Source organism: Orbicella franksi, chromosome 1 (genome assembly GCF_964199315.1).
Source record: "Orbicella franksi chromosome 1, jaOrbFran1.1, whole genome shotgun sequence".
NCBI lineage: Eukaryota > Metazoa > Cnidaria > Anthozoa > Scleractinia > Merulinidae > Orbicella > Orbicella franksi.
The window spans coordinates 32,379,480-32,401,499 of record NC_138145.1 but is presented as its reverse complement, the minus strand read 5'-3'; the positions used below and the strand labels follow the sequence as shown (position 1 = coordinate 32,401,499).

General features: G+C 39.4%; 2 protein-coding genes, 1 long non-coding RNA gene and 1 pseudogene across 4 annotated transcripts in view; 3 read left to right on the top strand and 1 right to left on the bottom strand.

Annotated features, from left to right (window-relative positions):
* Positions 1 to 5,272, top strand: part of LOC145479891 (uncharacterized) — a 296,755-nt gene extending 291,483 nt beyond the window's left edge. The window contains exon 3 of the long non-coding RNA XR_014048474.1: positions 5,072 to 5,272. This is a non-coding gene — a long non-coding RNA (uncharacterized LOC145479891). The remainder of the gene's footprint in view (positions 1 to 5,071) is intronic.
* Positions 1 to 10,619, bottom strand: part of LOC145479249 (nuclear cap-binding protein subunit 1-like) — a 68,180-nt gene extending 57,561 nt beyond the window's left edge. The window contains exons 1-4 of the mRNA XM_081457563.1: positions 10,527 to 10,619; positions 8,054 to 8,142; positions 4,795 to 4,895; positions 3,151 to 3,235 (exon numbers count right to left, since the gene is read on the bottom strand). Coding sequence (XP_081313689.1) covers positions 3,151 to 3,235; positions 4,795 to 4,895; positions 8,054 to 8,142; positions 10,527 to 10,566 — 315 coding nt within the window. The 5' untranslated portion in view covers positions 10,567 to 10,619. The remainder of the gene's footprint in view (positions 1 to 3,150; positions 3,236 to 4,794; positions 4,896 to 8,053; positions 8,143 to 10,526) is intronic.
* On the top strand, positions 11 to 2,531 carry LOC145479858 (uncharacterized; annotated as a pseudogene).
* A 75-nt stretch (positions 10,620 to 10,694) lies between the features above and the next one.
* Positions 10,695 to 20,668, top strand: LOC145479688 (small ribosomal subunit protein uS11-like). Of its 2 annotated transcripts, XR_014048446.1 has the most exons (8): positions 10,695 to 10,737; positions 13,339 to 13,492; positions 17,375 to 17,511; positions 17,639 to 17,664; positions 17,784 to 17,858; positions 19,322 to 19,387; positions 20,044 to 20,271; positions 20,582 to 20,668. XR_014048446.1 is itself a non-coding variant. In XM_081458119.1 (7 exons), the coding sequence occupies exons 1-7, from the start codon at positions 10,719 to 10,721 to the stop codon at positions 20,149 to 20,151; spliced, it is 585 nt and encodes a 194-aa protein (XP_081314245.1). In that variant the 5' UTR covers positions 10,695 to 10,718; the 3' UTR covers positions 20,152 to 20,668. The 2 variants fall into 2 exon arrangements, 1 of the variants encoding a protein (XP_081314245.1); XM_081458119.1 differs by having other exon boundaries at positions 20,044 to 20,668.
* Positions 20,669 to 22,020: the final 1,352 nt, after the last annotated feature.

Here is a 22,020-nt window from a genome sequence, read left to right as displayed (position 1 = left end):
TTTGGTGTTATTCCAAAGAAGGGCCAACCAGGAAAGTGGCAACTCATTGTGGACTTGTCTTCCCCAGGGGGATATAGTGTCAATGATGGGATCAACCCAGATGAGTTTACCCTCCACTACATAACTGTGGATCAAGTTATTCGCCTAGTGTCTCGACTGGGAAAGGGGGCCCTCATGGCTATATTCAATGTCGAGTCTGCTTACTGCAATGTTCCTGTTCATCCATCTGACCGTTATTTCCTGGCGATGAAGTGGCGTAATCAGTACTATGTGGATCTGGCTCTCCCCTTTGGCCTTCGATCAGCTCCTTTTATCTTCAATGCGATAGCAGACATGGTTGAGTGGATCCTTGTGCATTCTTATCAGATTCCAGACCTGCCGCACTACCTCGACGACTTCATCACTGCTGGCCCTCCTGAGTCATCTCAGTGTGTGCACAACTTGAGCATTGCAGTGTCAGTATGCAGATGTTTGGGCTTGCCACCTCACCCCGGCAAGTGTGTGGGCCCCTCAACTGTGCTCGTGGTCCTAGGTATTGAGCTGGATTCCTTTACTCAAATCGCTCGTCTCCCTGCCAAGAAATTCTCCACTTTGCGAGATCTCATTACTTCTTGGCTTTCTCGAAAATGGTGCAATAGGCAGGAGTTAGAATCTCTCATTGGCCATCTGCATCATGTTGCATCATCTGTAGCACGGTGTTAGCTTTTGGCTGTTCCAAGGTTTATTGCCAGAGGCAGACATCTAGGTGGCTTCTGATGCAGCTGGATCAATTGGTTATGGAGCATACCTCAAGGGCCTTTGGTTTGCTGGTTCCTGGGCTCCTTCTCAACAACAGCAGTCCATTGCTTATAAGGAGCTCTTTCCAATTGTCATCGCTGCTCATGTTTGGGGGCACATGTGGTGCAAGAATCACGCCCTTTTCCGTTCAGACAATGATGCTGTCGTCCATGTTTTGAATTCCAGGACTTCTAAAGTACCTTGTTTGATGCGATTACTGCGCAGCCTGCTTCTTGCAGCCGTTCATCGTAGTTTTTCCTTTTCTGCACAACATGTACCTAGGGTTAACAATCAGATAGCTGATGCTTTGTCTCACTTTCGTTTGCAGGACTTCAGGCAGTTGGTCCCAGATGCACAGCCTCACCCTACTTGGATTCCTTCGGAACTTCTGGCAGACTTGACTTCCCTGCCTTAGAGCAACAGTGCTTTTCCTTTTTGTCTCAAGGCCTCACCCCCTCGACACACTGTTCATATGCTTCAGTGCAATCGAAGTTCATTTCCCTTTGCTGTCAGCTTGGCAAGTTACATCCTTCAGGGTCCCCATGCCCAGCAGACGAATGGACACTTTGACTCTTTGTCACGTTTCTTGTGAGAACCATTCAGCATTCCTCTATCAAGGTGTATTTGTCTGGGGTTAGAACCCTTCATATTGAACAAGGGTTCCCCGACCCACTCACGAATTGCCTTCATCTTCAACGGGTTGTACATGGAATCAAACACTCTCAAGGTTCTCCTTCTTCTTCGCAACTCCCATTACTGATGATCTGATGTTGGTTATTTGGCGGTCTCTGGACCTTCGCCTCCTGGACCATTGCATGTCCTGGGCAGCTTGTTCATTGGGATATTTTGGCTTCCTATGCGCTTCCAAGTTCAGCGTTCCCAACCTGTCTAGCTTCTCTTCACCTCTGCACTTGGGTGTTCAGGATATTGCGGTGGATTCACCTTCAGCCACATCATGCATGCGCATTAAGATTAAAGGTTCCAAGACTGATCCGTTTCGGAAGGGCTGTCTCATTCACATTGGCGTTGGTCGGCATCCATTGTGTGCAGTTCATGCTCTTATGACTTACCTTGCGTTCACGGGTGATGCTCCAGGCCCCCTGTTTTTGTTCCAGAGTGGTCAGCCCCTTTCACATTCTGTGTTGACGGATTGGCTTCAGCAGGTCATGGTCTCCACCAGGATTCCCGGTAATTTCTTGAGCCATAGCTTTCGCATAGGGGCTGCTACTGTCGCTGCTCGCAACTGAGTACCGGATCATCTGATTCAGTCCATGGGCCGCTGGTCAAGCAATGCCTAGCAGCTCTACCTTAGGACCCCGTTGGATGCCTTAGCTGCCCTCTCAAAAAAATTGGCTAGAAGAAAGTATTTGCGCTGCCTGGAGCACCTTTTGGAGCTTATCTCTGCTTGCTGTAGCATTATGTTCCTGCGTCTTTCCTTTGGATTTGCAGTCCACCATGGCTAGCTTCCTAGGTATGTGTTTATTTTGCATTTGCCCATTGTATCAGCTGATTGGTGCTTGGGGGAGGTTTGGGGGATCAGAGGTACCATGTCACACTGTCCTTGGGTCCCTCCTTTCTCCAAGCACCAGGACAAGGGTTTCATCTAAGTGGTTCCTACTTTCCAGGGTTGCCATGGATACCTCCTAGCGGCTTATGGCTTTGGCACCCCGCTAACCTTTAAGGCACCAGTTCCCAAGCTCATCTATTTGTGATGAGTTTAAATGTCGCTAAATATCATTTAAGCAAGGTTAAACTCGAGCTAATGCAGCCAGCCAGCGTGCCCATCCAGCTAATATCATTTAGGCAAGTTAAATATGAGCTTATGCAGCCAGCGATTTCCCCATTTGGGAGTACGTGACCTGTGGGGCAGCCTTCAGGGGTTTTGCAGGGGTTTATGGTTCATTGCATAATTTTTGTAGTGTATGCAGCTGATTGTTGCGGATCAGTTACGCTGCTTTGCTCGCGAATCATTGTGGATTCTTGCACCCTCTCCTCCCTCCCGTTTTGTTCTTGGTCAGGGTAAGTATTCTTCAGGTAAGTAGTTTCCACTGAATTTCTTTCAGTGTGATGGTGCGGGTTAGCAGACGCTCATTGGGTGGTTCCTGCTTTCCAGGGTTGCCATGGATACCTCCTAGCAGCTTATGGTTTTGGCACCCCGCTAACCTTTAAGGCACCAGTTCCCAAGCTCATCTATTTGTGATGAGTTTAATCAAAAAAAGATTATACTTGACTGCATAGCCACTGAATGTGAAAGTGGATAACACACAGATTTGTACTTGAAATTTCTTTGAAATAGATTATTATCTAGTGCTAGAGGGCTGGAGGCTCCTAAGCTACCACAATAGCATACTTTGCACTGATAAGCAAATTTACCTCCTCTCCACATCCATAGTTCTTTGCATTCAAAAGTCCTACAAGTGTGCTGTAAACAGTTGTTTTCTCTGGTAGATTTGCAGCACTGAAAAAAGTATTCCAGAACATAATTTGAAGAACAATAAGGATTAAGTAATTTCATATATAGAAATAAAACTTTTTTTTCACTGTTATTTTTGATTGGTTCAGAGTGGAAACTGCAAAGTTCTCAGGTTTCTGTCAGTAAATTAATGCAGCAACAGGACCGCAGCCTGGCAAGTAATAATGAGAAATAAGTTTTGCTGCATTACACTTGCACAGATGAAATTTGCATACATGTGTATGCACACATATGCAGTACAGTATAGACATCATACACTTACATGCATTTATTATATGGCTTTGGCTTGTGACTGATATAATGCACACTGTGATTGGCTAAGTGGCCTAATCTGAGCAGCCATTATGCAGCTGTAATGCCCATGGGCTGATTACAGATTATGCAAATTAGGAAGAGCCCGGCTCTGAAAATTCACGTGCATTGAAACGATGAAAGCCGATTAAAAACAGTAAGAGAAAGTAAATTTAATTCCGAGTAGCTAAAAGTTTAGAGATTTTTCCTTAATAAAATTTACATGTAGAAATCGTTCTTGACTTACCAGCTGGTAACCTTGGTGGGAGCAAGTGAAAAACAATCAAAGTTTGCAAATCGCTAAGTAAAAAACATGATCGGCAGATCTGTCATGCATCCTGAGCAGAACACCATGGAGAAACTTAGAAGTTATCATCTTAGTCACAACGATTACCGAAATATTGAACTCCGTCAAAGTTCTCATCAAATAGATTCCCTCGCTTTAACACACACAAGTGTAAATCAGCTTCCAGGATCATCAGATGTAAACAATTGGGCAGTTTCTGTTGGTTATAGTTGTGTTTCTGATAAATGTAGGAAGTTTTAGACGTTCTCGAGGCTTGAAAAGTTCATCCATAAATCCCAGAATAAAGAAGGCGAAGATATGTTGTCGACAGTGAATGTGAAGATCGAGTTATTCTGAGCAGTGCATTCTGAAGCATTAGTATTTTCTTTCACCGAAAGACCGTTTGTTTGGACTACGTTGAAGCACTTTCTGTCTTTTCTATATGCGTTGACATTTTGCCACAAAAGTCGGAAAACTCCCCCATCAAGTTGTGGCACCACGATACCAAAACACCTTTTTCCCGTAAAGAAATGTGTGTTTTAAACGGAATGCATAATACAGTGGTGAAGTTCACTGATTGTGTAGTTTTGCCCTGGGTTTGAGACGATCAATGGATCAGTTAACACACGCATCACTGGATGTAAATTGACAACTTCCGCTCGAATAAGATTTTTTTTCCTTTCTTTAATTCATGAGCCATATAATAAACAACTTAATAACCTTGACTCTTCGGTCGTTATGGGAAAATCTCAAACCTCGGCCTACTGTATTGACCTTGCTATCGCTCGGTCAATACGGCAAGGCCTCAGTTTTAGATTTTCCCATAATGACCTCACTCTCGGTTATTATGTAGTTAGTAATTTGCTGAGGCAAAACAGAAACCAGTTTATCTTAATAATACATGAGCAATATTGTTAATTATTCCAGCCCGATATTTTTAAATGATTCACAGTTACAATTTCCTCACCATGTGCAAATAATCTTGAGGATGCGTTCTTTGTAATTAGGCAAATCAGCTTCCAGCACACTGGCGAGACCTTCCAGATTACTTTCAAGAGATGATGTACTCTATAAGAGAAAATGAATCTACAACTTACCCCTGACAGTATCACAGTCATTGCCATCAGTATTGACATTCAATTTGGTGTTGGTATTGGTTTGGGTAATAGTGCAGTAAGTACAGTTATTGATGTACTCTATTGTATTGTCACAGAATCAGGTTTTCAAAACAATCTTTCAACAAGACAATTGAAAGGCCGCGTGCAAGAACGTCCCCTAGATTTTTTGGCCATTTTGAAAGTGTTCAAAAATAGCTGAATTTTGGCATGTAGGCTTTGTTGTACCTGAGAAACATTGCTCTGAATTTTTTTTGGCTGGGGCGCTCTTCGTTCTCGAGAAATAACGTATGCAAAAAGCTCAGTTTTCCAAGCGGCATCTTTTGGAGATCTTTTGTTGAACAAAAAACAAAAGAAACCTTATTATTTTGTTGAACAGCAAACAGGCAGACTGTTTATAGTGTATTCCACTGAATCTTAGCTGTCTTAAAGTCAAAGGAAAATAGTATATAGAGCGGAAATCTGGGAACAGATTGTTTACATCGGTTATTGTGACATAAACACAACACGTGAATCGACCAAGCGGCAAACGAAATACCATCAAACCAAAAAGAGATGTGCCGCATTAGAGCTCTGTCAACTAATATCTTAAGCATAGTGTTAAAGTACCTTGTGTGCCTGCCTGGTGGTTGAGAGGCATCATAAAGCCTCGATAAACCCGTAAGTCATCAGCACGTTTTAAAGAATCAAAATGTGTTCTGAAACTTTGAAGGTAGCTGATATACCGTAATCGTGTTATCGGCATTTGAAGTCAGATCGAGCCAGGCAGCAAAGTCCAGGAGTAGTTCTTGCCCAAGAAAAATACCCTCTCGTGAGTTGTGGCCCATTTGCCAAACGTTGCTAGTGTCAAAGTTTGGAAAGCGAGAACTGGTTTTTGACTTATAAAATTTGTCTTGTATCCACCGCCATGTTTTCCCGCGCACGAGGTGTAAAGACCCTTCCCGGCATGCATTGCGATCACGTTCTGCTTGCATTTCTCGAACTGGTAACTAGATTGTTTCGGTTTTTTTCATTTAAAGGTAGTAATGGCCAACAAGTAGCGATCGATTGTAACATAGATCTGTGATCCAGGTTGCATTGATTTTATTTCATATCGGCATGATTTGTAGTGTTTTGAACTTCTGGGATCAGCGGACATGCAGATGTATGGAGACCCGTACGTTGCGCAGAAGGGTTAATTTGTTAATCTGTTAGGCGGTGCATGACATGAAGCTACGATCGCGTTTGTCGAAAAATATGTATTTATCTTGTAATTTTTAGCCATTTAAGACATTGCTGTATTTGGAAAAGTGTTTATTTGATGTTTATTTGTTCAGTGCAGATAATCATTGTCCCAGATAACCAAAGTAAGTTCCAGATGTTAACACTATTTTCCGGCCGCCATATTTTACCTATGTAAACCTGAAATCAACATTTTTGAGCTTATACGTTGCGTGAAATTAACATTTTGCTGTTTTCTAAGTGAAATCAACATCCTTTCCGTCACGTGTTACATGAAATCAACATTTTTACATATTTAGACCTGAAATTAACAATTTTTAGCTTATAAGTTGCGTGAAATTAACATTTTGCTGTTTTCTAAGTGAAATCAACATCCTTGCCGTCACGCGTTAACGTGAAATCAGCATTTTTACCTATTTAGACCTGAGATCAAAAATTTTTAGCTTATAAGTTGCGTGAAATTAACATTTTGCTGTTTTGTAAGTGAAATCAACATCCTTGCCGTCACACGTCAACATGAAATCAGCATTTTTACCTATTTAGACCTGAGATCAACAATTTTTAGCTTATAAGTTGCGTGAAATTAACATTTTGCTGTTTTCTAAGTGAAATCAACATCCTTGCCGTCACACGTTAACGTGAAATCAGCATTTTTACCTATTTAGACCTGAAATCAACATTTTTGAGCTTATACGCTGCGTGAAATTAACATTTTGCCGTTTTCTAAGTTAAATCAACATCCTTGCCATCACGCGTTAACGTGAAATCAGCATTTTTACCTATTTAGACCTGAAATTAACATTTTTGAGCTTATACGTTGCGTGAAATTAACATTTTGCTGTTTTGTAAGTGAAATCAACATCCTTGCCGTCACGTGTTAACGTGAAATCAGCATTTTTACCTATTTAGACCTGAAATCAACATTTTTGAGTTTATACGCTGCGTAAAATTAATATTGTGCTGTTTTCTAAGTGAAATCAACGTCCCTACCGTCACGGGTTAACATGAAATCAACATTTAAACCTTTTTTGACCTAAAATCGACATTTTGGAGCTTTTACATTGCGTAAAATTGACATTTTGCTGCTTTCTAAGAGAAATCAACATCCTTGCCGTCGCGCGTTAACCTGAGTCAACATTTTAAGCACTTTTGACCTGAAATCAACAAATTTGAGCTTATATAAGCTGTGTGAAATTGACATTTTGCTGGTTTCTAAGTAAAATCAAAGTCCTTGCGGTCACGGTGGGCCAATCCTTTGTTATAATAAACCGAGGCGAGACTTCAACTTATAACAAAGGCTTGGCTTGGCTATTATAACAAAGGATCGGCTCTGTTTATCATAACAAAGGTCCGGCTTTGTTTATTTGAAGGACTCGGTGGGAAAAGGGCATCAGGTATTTTAATCAAAGGTGAACTTTGTCGAAAATGCTCCACATTTCGCATGCAGTTTCATTCAGGTATGTTAAGCAATGTCCCGTAGTTTTCGCGCTAAAGTTCGCTTCGTTCTCGAGATATTGCGTATGCAATAAACCACTCGGTTTTTCCAACCTGTGTGCCTTTTTTGCATATGTTATTTCTCGAGAACGAAAAGCAACCCAGCGAAAAAAACTTCAGAGCAATGTTTCTCAGGTGAAACAAAGCCCACATGCCAAAATTCAGCTAGTTTTAAGCACTTTCAAAAATGGCCGAAAAATCTAGGGGACGTTCTTGCACGCGGCCTTTCAATTGAACATTTCAGTTTTTCCATTTTTTACCAGTTGAAAGCCAATAACTTCTACCCCGGGTCTCAGAGGGTCTTTTTTTTAACTGGCAAAGGTACGATTTGTGAGTGGCAAAGCAGCAATCATGGTGAGGAAAAAAACTAAGCTCTCTACATGCATGTACACATACTTTTTCTCCTACACGTGTGATGAGAGATTCTAGACGGTCTTCAATATCCACAACTTCTGTTGTTCTTCTTCGCTTCCGTGTTCTTCCTTCTGAAACAAAAATTGAAAAGAAATGATACAAGTATGTCCTATAGTTTGGATTCAAGCAATATCAATTGATAGCAATATATTCATCTTGTCTGTTTTGTCTTTAATACCTGTTTGTTTAGTGTCCTAGTTTAGCATAGCATTGTTAACTAGTCTAACCACACACATTATTTTATTCATTTAAATGTGAAAGAGAATATAAATAAATTACAAATTTAGATGTTCCCACAGACACCAAAGGCTAATCTGGTCAGGTCTTGTCTTAACAAAGAATAAAGATAATCAGGGCCATAGTCAGTATGAGGGAGGCATGGTGGCCTCATGGCTGGTGTGCTCGTCTCTGGATGAAGCAGTCCAGGTTTGAGCCCTGGTCGGGGACATTGTGTTGTGTTCTTGGGCATTATAGACACTTTTACTCTGACAGTGCTTCTCTCCACCCAGGTGTATGAATGGTTAATGGTGAACTTAATGCTGAGAGTAACACTGCGATGGACTAGCATCCCATCCAGGGGAGAGTAGAAATATTCCTAGTCGCTTCATGCCACAGAAACCAGGATAAGCCCCAGACTGATGGGCCACTTGGCTCAGATGCAGATTTTACCATAGCCAGTATGAGGCAAACCAAAGCACTTGCCTCAGTCATTTTTTTGTTTTTGTAGTTTCTTTTTTGAAGGGGGAAAGTACAAAAACTGCTTATACCTATAAGAAGAGAATTTAGCCGTAGGCATTGCCCCAGACATATTTTTTCATGGACATTGTCTTATGGAAGTCACAAGTTACAAGACCAGCCCCCAGTTGACTTGATAGCTCAGTTGGTAAAGTACTACACCAGCATTGCAAAGGTCATGGTTTTGAATTATGCTGTAATCAAGCCTGAACTTTTTCCAGTTGATCATTGATTGACCAAAACCAATCAATAGCAATGACCTAATTTTATTGATTGAGATTGATTAGTTGATTGCTTTTCAAATCATTTATTTCCACTGATTAGAAATCTGGATATTTCTATGACTACCTAAATTGTGTGCATTACAGTGGAACCTTGATTTAACAAAGTCACTGGGGACCGGCCAAATTTGTTCGTTAAATCGAGGGTTCATTATATAGAAAACCTCAATGTAATGAATTTGAGAGGAAACAACCAAAATGTTCGTTATATCGAGGTCATAGTTAATGATTGATTTGTAACACAGGTGACTTCTGTCATGCAATTCAATTCAGTTTTCGTCACCTAGAAGTGCCGCGTTCTGAGATGCAATTCATTAAGAATGGTGGCTTTCAATATCAATTATTTTCACTTTTAAGCAGATGCGCAGCTTTTGTTTACAAAAGAATGACACTTTCAGAGTAGCGATTTGAAAATGTTGCAACATAGAGGTTATACCATAAGGATTACAAGCATTTGTTGACTGTTGATCTGTTCAGCGTTAATCTTCTGTCGCGTGTTGACGTTGTAATTCGTTATATCGAGGTAGATTTTACGTTTGGGCTTCCAGATTATGTTCATTATATCGAAGAATTCGTTATATAGAGGTTCATTATATCGAGGTTCTATTCCATACATTTTACTGTAATTTTGGCCAGGACATAGAATATCGTTCGTTATATCAAGGACTTCATTAAATAGAGGTTCGTTAAATCGAGGTTCCACTGTATTGCAATGGTCTCTCACATATTTAAATCTTTCTTTTGTAGGCTATGAAACATCCTTTGTTGTTGTTGTTGTTGTTGTTGAAATCAACAACGTACTTCTACCCTTGCTCCAGGGATTTTCTCTTTCACATATGTTCACTCAAATGTAGGCCGCAAAATTAAATATCCCAACAAATCATGCAGATCTATCCATGAGAATCCTTTTGCAAAAGCAATTCAGCCCTCCTATCCCAGGCAACAAGAGGCAACCAATCCTGTGCTCGCAGGTCAAATCCTCCACTGTCCACCTTCCTCCCCCCCCCCCCTCCCCCCTCCCCTCCCAACCACTTCAAAAATGGCCTTAGTGATCCCTGTGATACCGGAAGGTCGTGCAAACTTTAGTTTTCTCCCGAACAATACACTGTTATATTTTCATGAGAAAATAAACTCGCAAATTGGTACTCTATCCCGAACAAAGCAACATTTCTGTTCCATAGACTAGACGGCATGTTGTTTTAACAAAACCCTCGTGCGCGCGCGCTCGGACAGCATTAAATAGAGACCTGTTAAACACCGGTAAGGCGGAAACGACTATCTTTGAAAAGCTTACCCTAACAACACAACAATAAACAGTAACGTGAGCCCAAAGAATAGAAAAAATCAAGTTTACATAAGGCAACCGTAGTCAGCAGCAATTTCGAACGATGAGCTAAGCTTTCTAAGACTTCAACTTAATCAACCAAGGGATAACAAACCTTCATCTTCACTTTGATATCTCCTTTTCTCCCTGGACATTTTTCGATCAAAAGCAAATTCCAGCAAAGGGGCGGAAAGATGACAATCCCTCCTCAGGCTGAGTATTTAGCGACTCTTTAGCGGGTTCCAGCAAATCGCTTGGCCTTCTTCTTCCTTCTCGAAGTAAGGCCTGGTGACCAAGCCAATACAAGATGGCGTCCATGCTGCAAGGTTTGTACATACGGCTAGACATCTGTAGACATATATATGTACAGCGCACCACCCTCTTAGATTGATTCCTATGAACTTAAAAGGGAAAAAAGAGAAGTTAGCAAGATCAATGTCTCACCCCATACTTAATTAGCCATGCATTTTTGTGAATCACGGGGTGTGTTCTTCAGGCATTCTGGCTAGAGAGTGTGTGCTTTTACGACAAAATACGTCTACTACTGTATATTTTATACACTCTTGACATAATTATCTATTCTAAGGTGTTTCAAAAACTAGGACTTAATACCCCGAAACTAATACCCTCTACTAAATTTATGAAAGATGGTGAATTGTTTTTTTGGGGGGGTAAAATGTTAAAAACGGTGCCTACCGGTCCGTGTAAAACGCAGACTGCAGACCGGGTGTTAAGTGCAGACTGAGTGTAACATGCAGACTGCAGACTGTAGTCTTTTTAACTGAATAATGTTTCCGTTTCTATCATTAAGAGCTCACGGTGAACAGTTGACAGTAAACCGTAAACAGGCTAACTGAAACGTTATTCAGGCTAGAAAAGTGAAGCCTTGGAGCTGAATGGCTCATAGCTGCCGGAGCTTGTCCCGGTTTCTGTAGCATGAACCGGCTGGGAGTATTTCTACTCCCCCTGGACGGGATTCTAGTCCATCGCAGGTCACTCCCCCACAATTTGTTAGGATTCCCCAACAATTTACCAGTACCCATTTATACTCCTGGGTGGAGAGAGGCACTGTGAGAGTTAAGTGTTGTGCCCATGAACACAACACAGTGTCCCCGGCCAGGGCTCGAACCCGGACTGCTTGCTCTGGAAACAAGTGCACTAACCATAAGGCTACCGCACCTCCCCTTATTCAGGCTAACCTGAGTGATATTCAGGCTAACCGGAGTGCAGACTTTCACTATGATTATATTGAATAACCCTGTTTATGGTTAGCACTCAATAGTGGTAATAACACAATATATACAGTCTGTAGTCTACAGTCTGCATTTTACCAACGGTCTGCAGTTAGCAGTCTGCATTTTACACTGACTGTGGCACCTACTAAATACAAACAGGGAGTAAAATGAAGACTGAGGGTAAAATGCGGACTGTGTTTGAATGAGTGCATGATGGAAATGGTAACACAATTCTGTTCAAAAGACTACAGTCTGCAGTCTAAATGAGTTGTTTTCATGGGTTTTTTTTAAATTGTTTGGTGCCTGTTACATTTTTTCCTGTAATCTCTCCAAAAAGTCAAATATTTTCATCTCTCCTACTTGTTTTGTGTGCATGCTATGCCATCTTCAGGTGCAGGTTTACACTTTGATTTCAGTAGAGTTTTTATGGACAGCAGCTAATATTCCGGTTGGAAGCCATTAGCACTAAGTTGTTAGCAATATGCTGCTATTTTAGTGTTCTTTGTTTTGGGACAGGTTTATTAAACTTGATTTGGTCACAGTAAGAAAATTTTGCTCTCATTTTAGTTGTGTTTGGTGGCCTAGTTGATTTCATCAATTCCTACCCTAGCCTGTGCATGGTGTTTAAACTATGCCTCGCATTATGCGTAGAATGTGTGCACACTAACAAAAGTAGCCACCACCCTAAAGATACAAAGTCTAAGCATGTCAGGAGCTAGGGGGTCAGGAGCATGGTATAGAGACAAAATGTGAGTATTAAGTGGGAACTGCACCCATGATCTCCCAGACACCAGTTGGCCACTCTAACCATCTAGGTTTACACTGTGGAGTGATTTCCTAAATCAAAAAATGCCTCTTAGCCATTGCTAAAGGCCATGTGGCATTGACATTGAGGGAGTGAAGTTTTTATGCATGTGACTGCAATCAGATTAAAGCTACCATCATCAACCAGTAAAATTACCACAGTGACTTCTATTTAGTTGCAACATTTGCAGACATTTGCTTCTGATTTGAAACAACCATCTTTATTTTTTGTTCTATAAACAGTGGGGTGTGGTGTGGTGTGGCCACTTCTTTGTTTTATGGTCTGCAAATGTAGGACAGCATTTGGCACAGTTTCAAATTGTGCATTGGGTTTGGACTGTGTTCTAAACCCTTTCCCAAAAGGGTATGGTATTCAACCTTTCTTGCTTTGAAAATTGGTCATATATTTTTCCAATTTGGTGTGCAATTTGATATGGATTTACTTTCTTCCTAGAACATAACACCATACATTATTTCAGAAATAAAGAAGCCTAAGCCATGTATTACACTGTGATAAAACACGATGGGCATTTGAGATCATGAGGGAAATGTAGAAAACATGAGCCGCAGGCGCATGTTTTCTACATTTCTCCAGTGTTCTCAAATGTTCGGAGTGTTTTATTACAGTGTACTACACGGCTTAGGCTTCGTTATTTGCTTTATGATATAGGCAAAAAACAATGAAACACACTTTTTCTATATTTTATACTCGATAAAACATGGGTTTTTGACCAATCAGAGCATGTGCAGGGTCCTATCTATATTATAATTATATATAAACATATCTATCTCTTTATCAGAGACTTTTTATCTTCAAACATAAAAGGGAAACCATATAATTTGCTGATAATTCTAAATAATTATTTATGCTGTAATTTTCTCCTATAGGATCAATAAGAAATCGTTTTCAAATACTTTCAAGAAAATTACAGTTTGGTGGAGTTCAGAGCGTACAGCCTATAACTTGGTCCATTTTTCAAACACTTCTTGGAAAAGACAGAGCAGGAGTACTGGAACATGGTAACTTACTGCCAATTAGAAGGTAAAATGAAGAAGCTAGCCATAAAAGGGGATAAGTGACGATTTTGGTTGCTTTTCTTTTTTTTTGCTCCAAATTAGCTGAATTTTTGCATGTGGTCTTCATTGTAATAGAAAAACGTGTCCCTGTATTTTTGCCACTGGTTTTTGGTTTGTTTTATAAAGATGCCGCTAGGAAAACCGAGTGGTTTTTTGCATACGCAATATCCTGAAAACGAAGCAAAGTTTAGCGGAAAAACTACGGGACATTGCTTAACATACCTAAACAAAACTGCATGCGAAATTTGGAGCGTTTTCGACAAAGTTCACTTTTGATTAAAATACCTAACACCCTTTTCCCGCCGAGGCTGCAAATAAACGAAGCCGGGCCTTTGTTATGATAAACAGAGCTGATCCTTTATTATAATAGCCAAGCCAAGCCTTTGTTATAAGTTGAAGTCTCGCCTCGGTTTATCATAACAAAGGCTTGGCCCACCGCAACCGCAAGGACTTTGATTTCACTTAGAAACCAGCAAAATGTCAATTTCACGTAGCGCATAAGCTCAATGATGTTGATTTCAGGTCTAAATAGGTTAAAATGTTGATTTCACGTTAACGCATGACGGCAAGGATGTTGGTTTCACTTAGAAACCAGCAAAATGGTAATTTCACACAGCGCATGAGCTCAATGATGTTGATTTCAGGTCTAAACAGGTTAAAATGTTGATTTCATGTTAACGCTTGACAGCAAGGATGTTAATTTCACTTAGAAAACAGCAAAATGGTAATTTCACGCAGCGCATAAGCTCAATGATGTTGATTTCAGGTCTAAATAGGTTAAAATGTTGATTTCACGTTAACGCTTGACGGCGAGGATGTTAATTTCACTTAGAAAACAGCAAGATGGTAATTTCACGCAGCGCATAAGCTCAATGATGTTGATTTCAAGTCCAAATAGGTTAAAATGTTGATTTGACACTAACGCGTGATGGCAAGGATGTTGGTTTCACTTAGAAAACAGCAAAATGGTAGGAGCCCATGATGAGCTCCTGAAAATGGTAATTTCACGCAACGTGTAAACTCAAAAATGTTGATTTCAGGTCAAAAAAGGTGTAAATAAAAATAAAATAAAACAAATAAACATTTCAATAAGCACTTTCCAAACGCTTTCCAAACTTTGACGCTAGCAACGCTTGGCAAATGGGCCACAACTCACCAGAGGGTATTTTTCTTGGGCAAGAACTGCTCTTGGACTTTGCTACCTGGCTCGATCTGACTTCGAATGCCAATAACACGATTACGGTATATCAGCTGCCTTCAAAGTTTCAGAACACATTTTGATTCTTTAAAACGTGCTGATGACTTAAACAGTCTGCCTGTTTGCTGTTCAACAAATAAAGTACTAAAGACATGGCTATGAAAAGCCAAGTTTTTTGCCTACGTTTTAACTCGAAAACAAAGCAAAAACCAGCGACAAAAATACAGAACCACGTTTTTCTATTACAGTGAAGAGCACATGCAAAAATTCAGCTAATTCGGAGCAAAAAAAAAAGAAAAGCAACCAAAATCGTCACTTATCCCCTTTTATGACTAGCTTCTTCAAATGTTTATTGCAGCTATACATGCAAAGTAACAGCTATGTGTTTTTTACTCTGAGAGTGGAAACGGCACTGATGGTAATAATAAATAATGAGTTTACTCTGGATATAAGAATTTTGTATGAAAATAATAAAATACACATGCTGATTGGTTTAAAAGTGTGTTTCTCTCAATAGAAACACAGAACTAGCATGAGCTCTTTAACGCAATGATGGCATGAGCAAAGAGAATTTACATTAATTTTTGATCCTCAAAGTAAACAAGTTGTTTTCTTTTTTTGTCACGGAATTTTCTAAAACAAATAGAAAACAAGTCTTTTTCTCCATGTTTCTATCAAGTTTCAGTATAAATCTACTAGCGTTCTATCACGAATGCCGTTCTCTGATTGGCTAGGTACTCACTATTTATTCTGTGATAGATAGTGAGTAGCATAGCAGTGTCCCCTTGTTAACAAAATGACAGCTGCTTCTTGGCATTTTCAAAGTGTCTGTGAAGAGGATTTAGATTAAGATTTGAACGACTGGTAGATTTATACTAAAACAATTAGATTATTATTTTGTTCTCGATTTCTATGCCTGATAGTTGACTCGGGCTGTGCCCTCATCAACTGTCATGCGATAGAAATCACAAGCTCATAGTCTAATTGTTTAATGGAAACACTTGTGAAAGTTTGGGAGAAGAGTACAATGGAGTACAGTCGAGCACGGTAGAGTAGAGTACAGTCAAGTACAATAGAGTGCAGTAGAGCAATACTTACAAGGCTACATGGAAGCAGTACAGGCAGTGCAGCCAGAAAAACTCTACCAAAAATTTCCAGACTTTTTTGGGACGCATATGCCATTTTGACATTCCTTATATGTTCTTTTTTCCACTTAATAAAATATCTTCCAATATCAGGTTGTAAATTTGAAGATGGTTGCCACTTGGAGTATTTTGAATGACAATAAGCACCGTCGTCAAAAAGGCTTTAACTCTTGTCCGCTCCCAAAACAATACAGCATTCTTTTGAACTAAAATTCTTAAGTTTAATTCCATACCTTTATTCTGTTGTATTCTTTTTATCCCATTATATTTTAGAAGTTTTAGCACCTTTTTTGTCATTTCACCCATTGAAGACTGCAATTTAGGGCAGTGAAAAGCTTGTGTTTTTATAATATGTTTAGCCAGAGAATGTTTTTAAATTTTACCACCAGTTTATTTACAAAACATGTATTTTCTTCTTCAAAGAAAATATTAAATTATCATCTACAGTCGAACCTCCCGTAAGCGACCACTCAAAATGTCAAGCCTAGGTGGTCGCTTACAGGAGGTGGTCGCTTACGAGAGCTTAGACCATATTGGGTCAAAATTTTGCCTCATTAGCATATGGTAACTGCAGAGGCTTACTCCATGTTTTAAATGTTTTATTCATGTGAAAAGTCATTTCGAGAAAACTTTCAGTACTTCCCATTGAGAAATCTCCATCCCTTGTACTATCCAGGAATGCGATATTGTTACAACACCTTATTTTCCAATTTCTGCTCTATTATCTATCAAATGGTTACTTACGAGAGGTTAAAAACAATAGAAAATTTCAAACTTTCAGTTCTCAAAGTGGTTGCGGTCTTTGACGAGAGGTGGTCGTTTACAAGAGGTTCCAAATATAGTGATTTGACTTGGAAACTTTTGGTATGTTGGAAAACTGGTTGCTGAGGAGAGGTGGCTACTTATGAGAGGTGGTTGTAACCGGAGATTCGACTACATAACCCTTAAGCTTCAGAAAGTACTCCACTGAAGTTTTATTAAATGTCATAGTTACTACATAGTGACATCAATTCATGATGGCCATTTGGGGAATGTGGCAGAGTGACACTAACCTCCTAAAGACAGACACCTTTCATAAATGGATACTGTTATGGAAGCAGCAATATAGAGATGCCTACATACATATGGTATAACTTGCCATGAGCGGACACCTGTTATGGTAGCAGCTCAACATACAAATGCTACAGTACAAAGACACTCTATAACCTGCCATAGACAAACCCATCATAAGCTGGCACTGCTGTGGTACACAATGTATAGCAACATACAAACACTAAACATATAGCCTGCTGTAAGCAGACACCTCTTTTAAGCAGGCACTATTATGCTTTCAGCAACATACAAATGCTAAACATGTACATGTAACCTGCAATAGACAGACACTTTTCTGGTTCATAGGCCACACAGTTATGGGAGGTTTGACTTGACTGTTATCTCTAAAGTGTAGATGTGATAATTCTGACTGAGGATTTTGTTAAATATATTTTCATTCTCTATATTTTAGATCAGCAGGCTCACACCTAGATATAAAGAAGCATCACAAGAGACGTGCTACTCAAATTGCAAAGTACACTCATCTACCTGTGATTCATATCAATGCCACCTTTAACAACACAATTATCACAGTATCAGACAAAGATGGTAAGGGAAAGACAATACTTTAATGCAGGGCATTTTATTATTGATTACCATCAAACACTTGCAACTATGTTTTAACTACAGTGCATCATGGTGCAATGTTTTGTAATATTGGTCACTTCTTTTCTAGGTAAAATGTTAGGATGGGTGTCAGCAGTAAGTAGATATTTAGTAATTTGGTTAATAGACAGTCATTTATTTCATGTTGCTTTAAAATGCTTGTCAATGTGGCTAATGTAGCTTTCTTATTAGACTCTAACTTTTCATGACCTCAGGGTAGTGAAGGTTTCCAGAATGCTAGGCGTGGTAGTAGCACAGCAGGAAGACAAGCTGGTATAGCAGCTGCTCAGGTATGCATCGTTTAAAGGCTCATTGTGCAGCCACTGACCAGTTACGTAATGTAGACACCAATACTAGGTTTCCTTATTATATGGCAAGTTCCATAAGGGGGTATGATGAGCCAAATCCTACACTGTAATTGGCTACCCAAGCAGGTAAGATGGCGCTTTCTTGCCCATGCAGGATTACAGTATGTACTGTGTTCCACAAGGAAAATTTTCCCCATAGTTTATAGTAAATGCTTTATTGACCAAGTTTTTTCATTCAAGATGGCTCGATATTGGCCTCATTCTTCTTTTTCCATGTTTTTGAACAGAGATGGAGTAGAGGTCCATCAACTTGTAAAACAAAATAATGAACTTGGCCAATATCCATCCATTTTGATCCCACGCTTGGTCAATAACCCATACATAAAGTAAACATATCTTCAGTATGTGCAAGATATAAATGCAAATGTAGGAAATGTTTGTGTAAAGGTCACTTTTCACTTCCATTTTTTTCCCCAAAAGCCTCAATTAAACACCTCAGTCTACCATCATCTCAAGACGTTCAGCCAAACTCTGAATACTCTCTTAAAAGCATTAACAAAAACTTCTAATTATACTTTTTTAACCAGGTGAGGCTTCTTTCTTTTATTTTTTTTAGCATTCTTCCCCCTTGTTTCTCCTATTTCATTTTGTGGTTTTGTTGAATAATTTTACAGTTGCCTTAAGTTTGTGGTGTTATAAAAAGTTAATAATTTTAACCTAGTGTCTCGTGATTTTTATGATCCAAGGATTTTCTCCGTTCTGGATGTAAGATTCCTGTTTAAGCTCGCTCTCTTCATCCTCCTTTCAAGATAAAGTGTTTTTAAAAAGTCTAAGGAACCTCCAACTGGTCTTCAATTCTGTCATCAGACTTTGGAAACTGTTTGCCATAATGATATTCTGTTTAGCTGTACCTTTTTAAAGTTGTTTTGGAATGAGGTTAGTGACAAACAATTGCAAATGCTGCAATCTTATTGGCTGAGCTATTGTACACTATCACCCGTTAGTGTACAGTGGCTCTAGGTTGTCAACAAAATGGTGACAATTTTCCCTTTTTCTTAAGTTTCAGAGGAACACTAGAAAACAAACGAAAAATTTAATTCCAGAGAAAACAAGAGAAGGGAACACTCACGGTTTCTTGACTTTGAAAACTGAATTGTTGAAAAACTGACAAGCTTGCATAAACAACTGCAAATTTCAACTGAAATTTAGTCTGTGCACTTTGAAGTTCAATACTTCATAGAGAAATGACTGGAAATCGTTATTTCAAGGAAATTTCAGGTAGAATTCTGCTAAAACAGTTAGATTATGAGCGCGAGATTCTATGAGATTAAGTTGATGAGGCCGAATATCACCTGATAGAAATCTCAAGCTCGTAATCTAATAATTAGTGGTGCTTTTGGGGTTACTTTTGCTAGACAATTTCTTTTTCCAATGCTTCACTTTAGAAAGCCATTTCTAATGGAGTAGAGAGAGCGCGAATTAAAGTCCGTGGTATAGGAACAGGAAGGCAGGTAAGAGTGTTTACACATGTAAATGTTAAGGTATACCAGTCACAAGTATAACACTTGTTATTTCCCTAGGATTTGTTATAATGCTGTGCTTATTTTCAATTTAAACGGGGCCAAATAGGTTACACTGGAGTTACTTCTTGTAGAGGATCAGAGGAATTCACACCATTCTTGAGTTAGATGGAAGGTTTAAGCCTTTTTCAGTACCCATATAGCTTACACATAGGAGTTTTCTCTTCTCTCTCGGGTTTTGATATCATTTCTTTATTGTTAAAGTAGAATACACCCTATGAATTTCCCTTTCATACCGCACCTTGTCTGTTTACTTTTCTAACGTGAGCAAAACCTAAGTCAGTTTTTTAACCTGAAATTGGGTATAATATGACCATCCCATCAATGTACCTAACATCCACTTTTTGGAGTCCCAAAGAATTATTGTGTTTGTAAATTTACCACATTAGTAATAAGAGTCAAAATACATGATAAGTAACAGAAACAAATATTGAGTCGAGTCAACATACGATTAGTCTCTGAACTCTACATTCCACGCCCTAGAGAGAGTTCATGGACTGTTCTAAGCGATGATCGAGCGATAATCGATTGATTGATTAGTATTTAATAGTGGTCATATTAACCTGGTCCACTGGATTTCTTTTCAGGGTGCTGTGAATGGTATTGAATCCGCTGGAGTGCAGGTTGTTTCTGTTACCGATGTTACTCCTGTTCCCCATAATGGATGTAAGCCCAGAAAGACAAGAAGATTGTAAAGATAAAAAAGAAAAAAGTTAATTTTTTGATGGATCGTACATAGAGTACTTGTTTTGAACATTGTGGCATTTCACAGTACTACGTTGAACTAACATGGCCTGTCAAACCTATCACTTGTGGTAAGCACAGTGTGGCTTCGTATAACACTACCCATGGCATATAGTTTTCACATGATTGCTGAAAGTTTATTGGACCGTTTAGCAAACGGATTACACTCATAAGCAATAAACAGCAATTTAGATATCGTATCGGGAAGAACATGACAAAAGAAGTTTTAAACAAATCGCTTATCTATTCACAAAGCCAGTTGTCTGACTTGTCTGTTGTGCGCTGACAACAGTATTAAACCTTGAGAGTCTCTCAATCAAATTTGGTGTAAGCAAGTCTTTGAGTCAGACTCTCAACAGTTCTGTTCATCAATACTTACAGGTATAAATAGAAGCCGCTACCATTGGTTCCAGAGGTTGTTGTTTTTTATTTTCCCCTAGAAGACTGAAGAAATAAAACATTTGGGTAAGAAGCCTCGGCCGAGTTTGATTAGCGGCTACTGCTGCCCCCAGACAGAGGAAGCAGCCACATGCTCTGGTGCCCCACCACTAACACGTCCAAAAAATCATCTGCGGCGTTCTTCAGCGGAACATTTTTTCGGCGTTTGATGTCGATTATGCACCAAACTACCGGCTGAAGTGAACGAAAAGACTTCCATTCCAAACAGATTAGTTACAGGCGGTCTCATTTTGCCGTAAACGTTGACTTCGGGTAAAAATCGAGGCCTGTCTACCCAAATTGCGGCCCATCCCTTAGACTTTGCACATTGCAACTAGATTGACTATCAAACCCCAGAAAAATTAATCTCGAGAGATGAGGTAAATTGAGAGATACAGTTACATTCAAGTTTCTTGAACTCCAGGCACAAAAGGCTCCCGTCAGTATTTTTCCAGACTTCTCAGTAAAAAGTATCGCAACGGGTTTAAAACTGGCCCGGATCGTGTATGTGTGGGGATTTTCTAATATGCGCGGGTCGCGGGGAAAATTGTCGCGGGTTCATTGAGTGTCGCGTGCAGCAAGATGTCGGTAAAGTACATTGTCGCAGTAAAAACCGTATCAGCAGTTAAAAACCGTATTAAATTCGTTCAGTGTATGGGTAATTTACCGAATAAAGACTCTTGAACATTCAATGGGGTCATTTTTTCTCATCTTGGAGAGTTTAAGCGAGATTTGAGCGAATTTTGAAAAATTTGTCCCACGGTGTTACATTGAACGAATTTAATGTCAACGCCTATGGCTAAGCAAATGTTGCAAAATTCAACAACTTGCACCTCCATATTCAACAACTTATATTTATGTTCAACAACATATATTTATATTCAATGTATTATATTTATATTTAACAATACACATTTTCTTTCAACTTCACCCAAAATTCTTTTCATTCAACAACAATATTTGTTCAACTTCAACGCAAATGATTTTCATTCAACAAAAATAATTCTTCAGCTTCTACCAAAATCATTTTCATTCAACAGCAATATTTGTTCAACTTCAACCACAATTATTTTTATTCAACAATAATAATTATTCAACTTCTATCATGCATAGTGATTTAATAACATACCTTCTTTTATGACAAAGGTTTCGAAAGTTCCCGGACATTCAAAATATCGTCATTCAACAAAATTCCCCGTCCCTCCCCCCGAACTACCCCAAACGCTGTCACAAATCCCTAGTGTTCACTGAAAGCGCAAAACTGATGCAAGTGAAATCATCCACAATTCTGCTCAAAACCCATTTGTCTTCTTACGAAGCTTTGTCTCAACAAATTAAAGCGTTCTTTAGCTTGATCGATATAAACACAATTCGTCTCTGAA

Excerpts from the sequence above, each read along its gene's own strand:
- LOC145479688 (XM_081458119.1), top strand. Across the intron at positions 17,512-17,638 it reads CACAGTATCAGACAAAGATG|GTAAAATGTTAGGATGGGTG; the intron begins GTAAGGGAAAGA and ends CTTCTTTTCTAG. Across the intron at positions 17,665-17,783 it reads TGTTAGGATGGGTGTCAGCA|GGTAGTGAAGGTTTCCAGAA; the intron begins GTAAGTAGATAT and ends TCATGACCTCAG.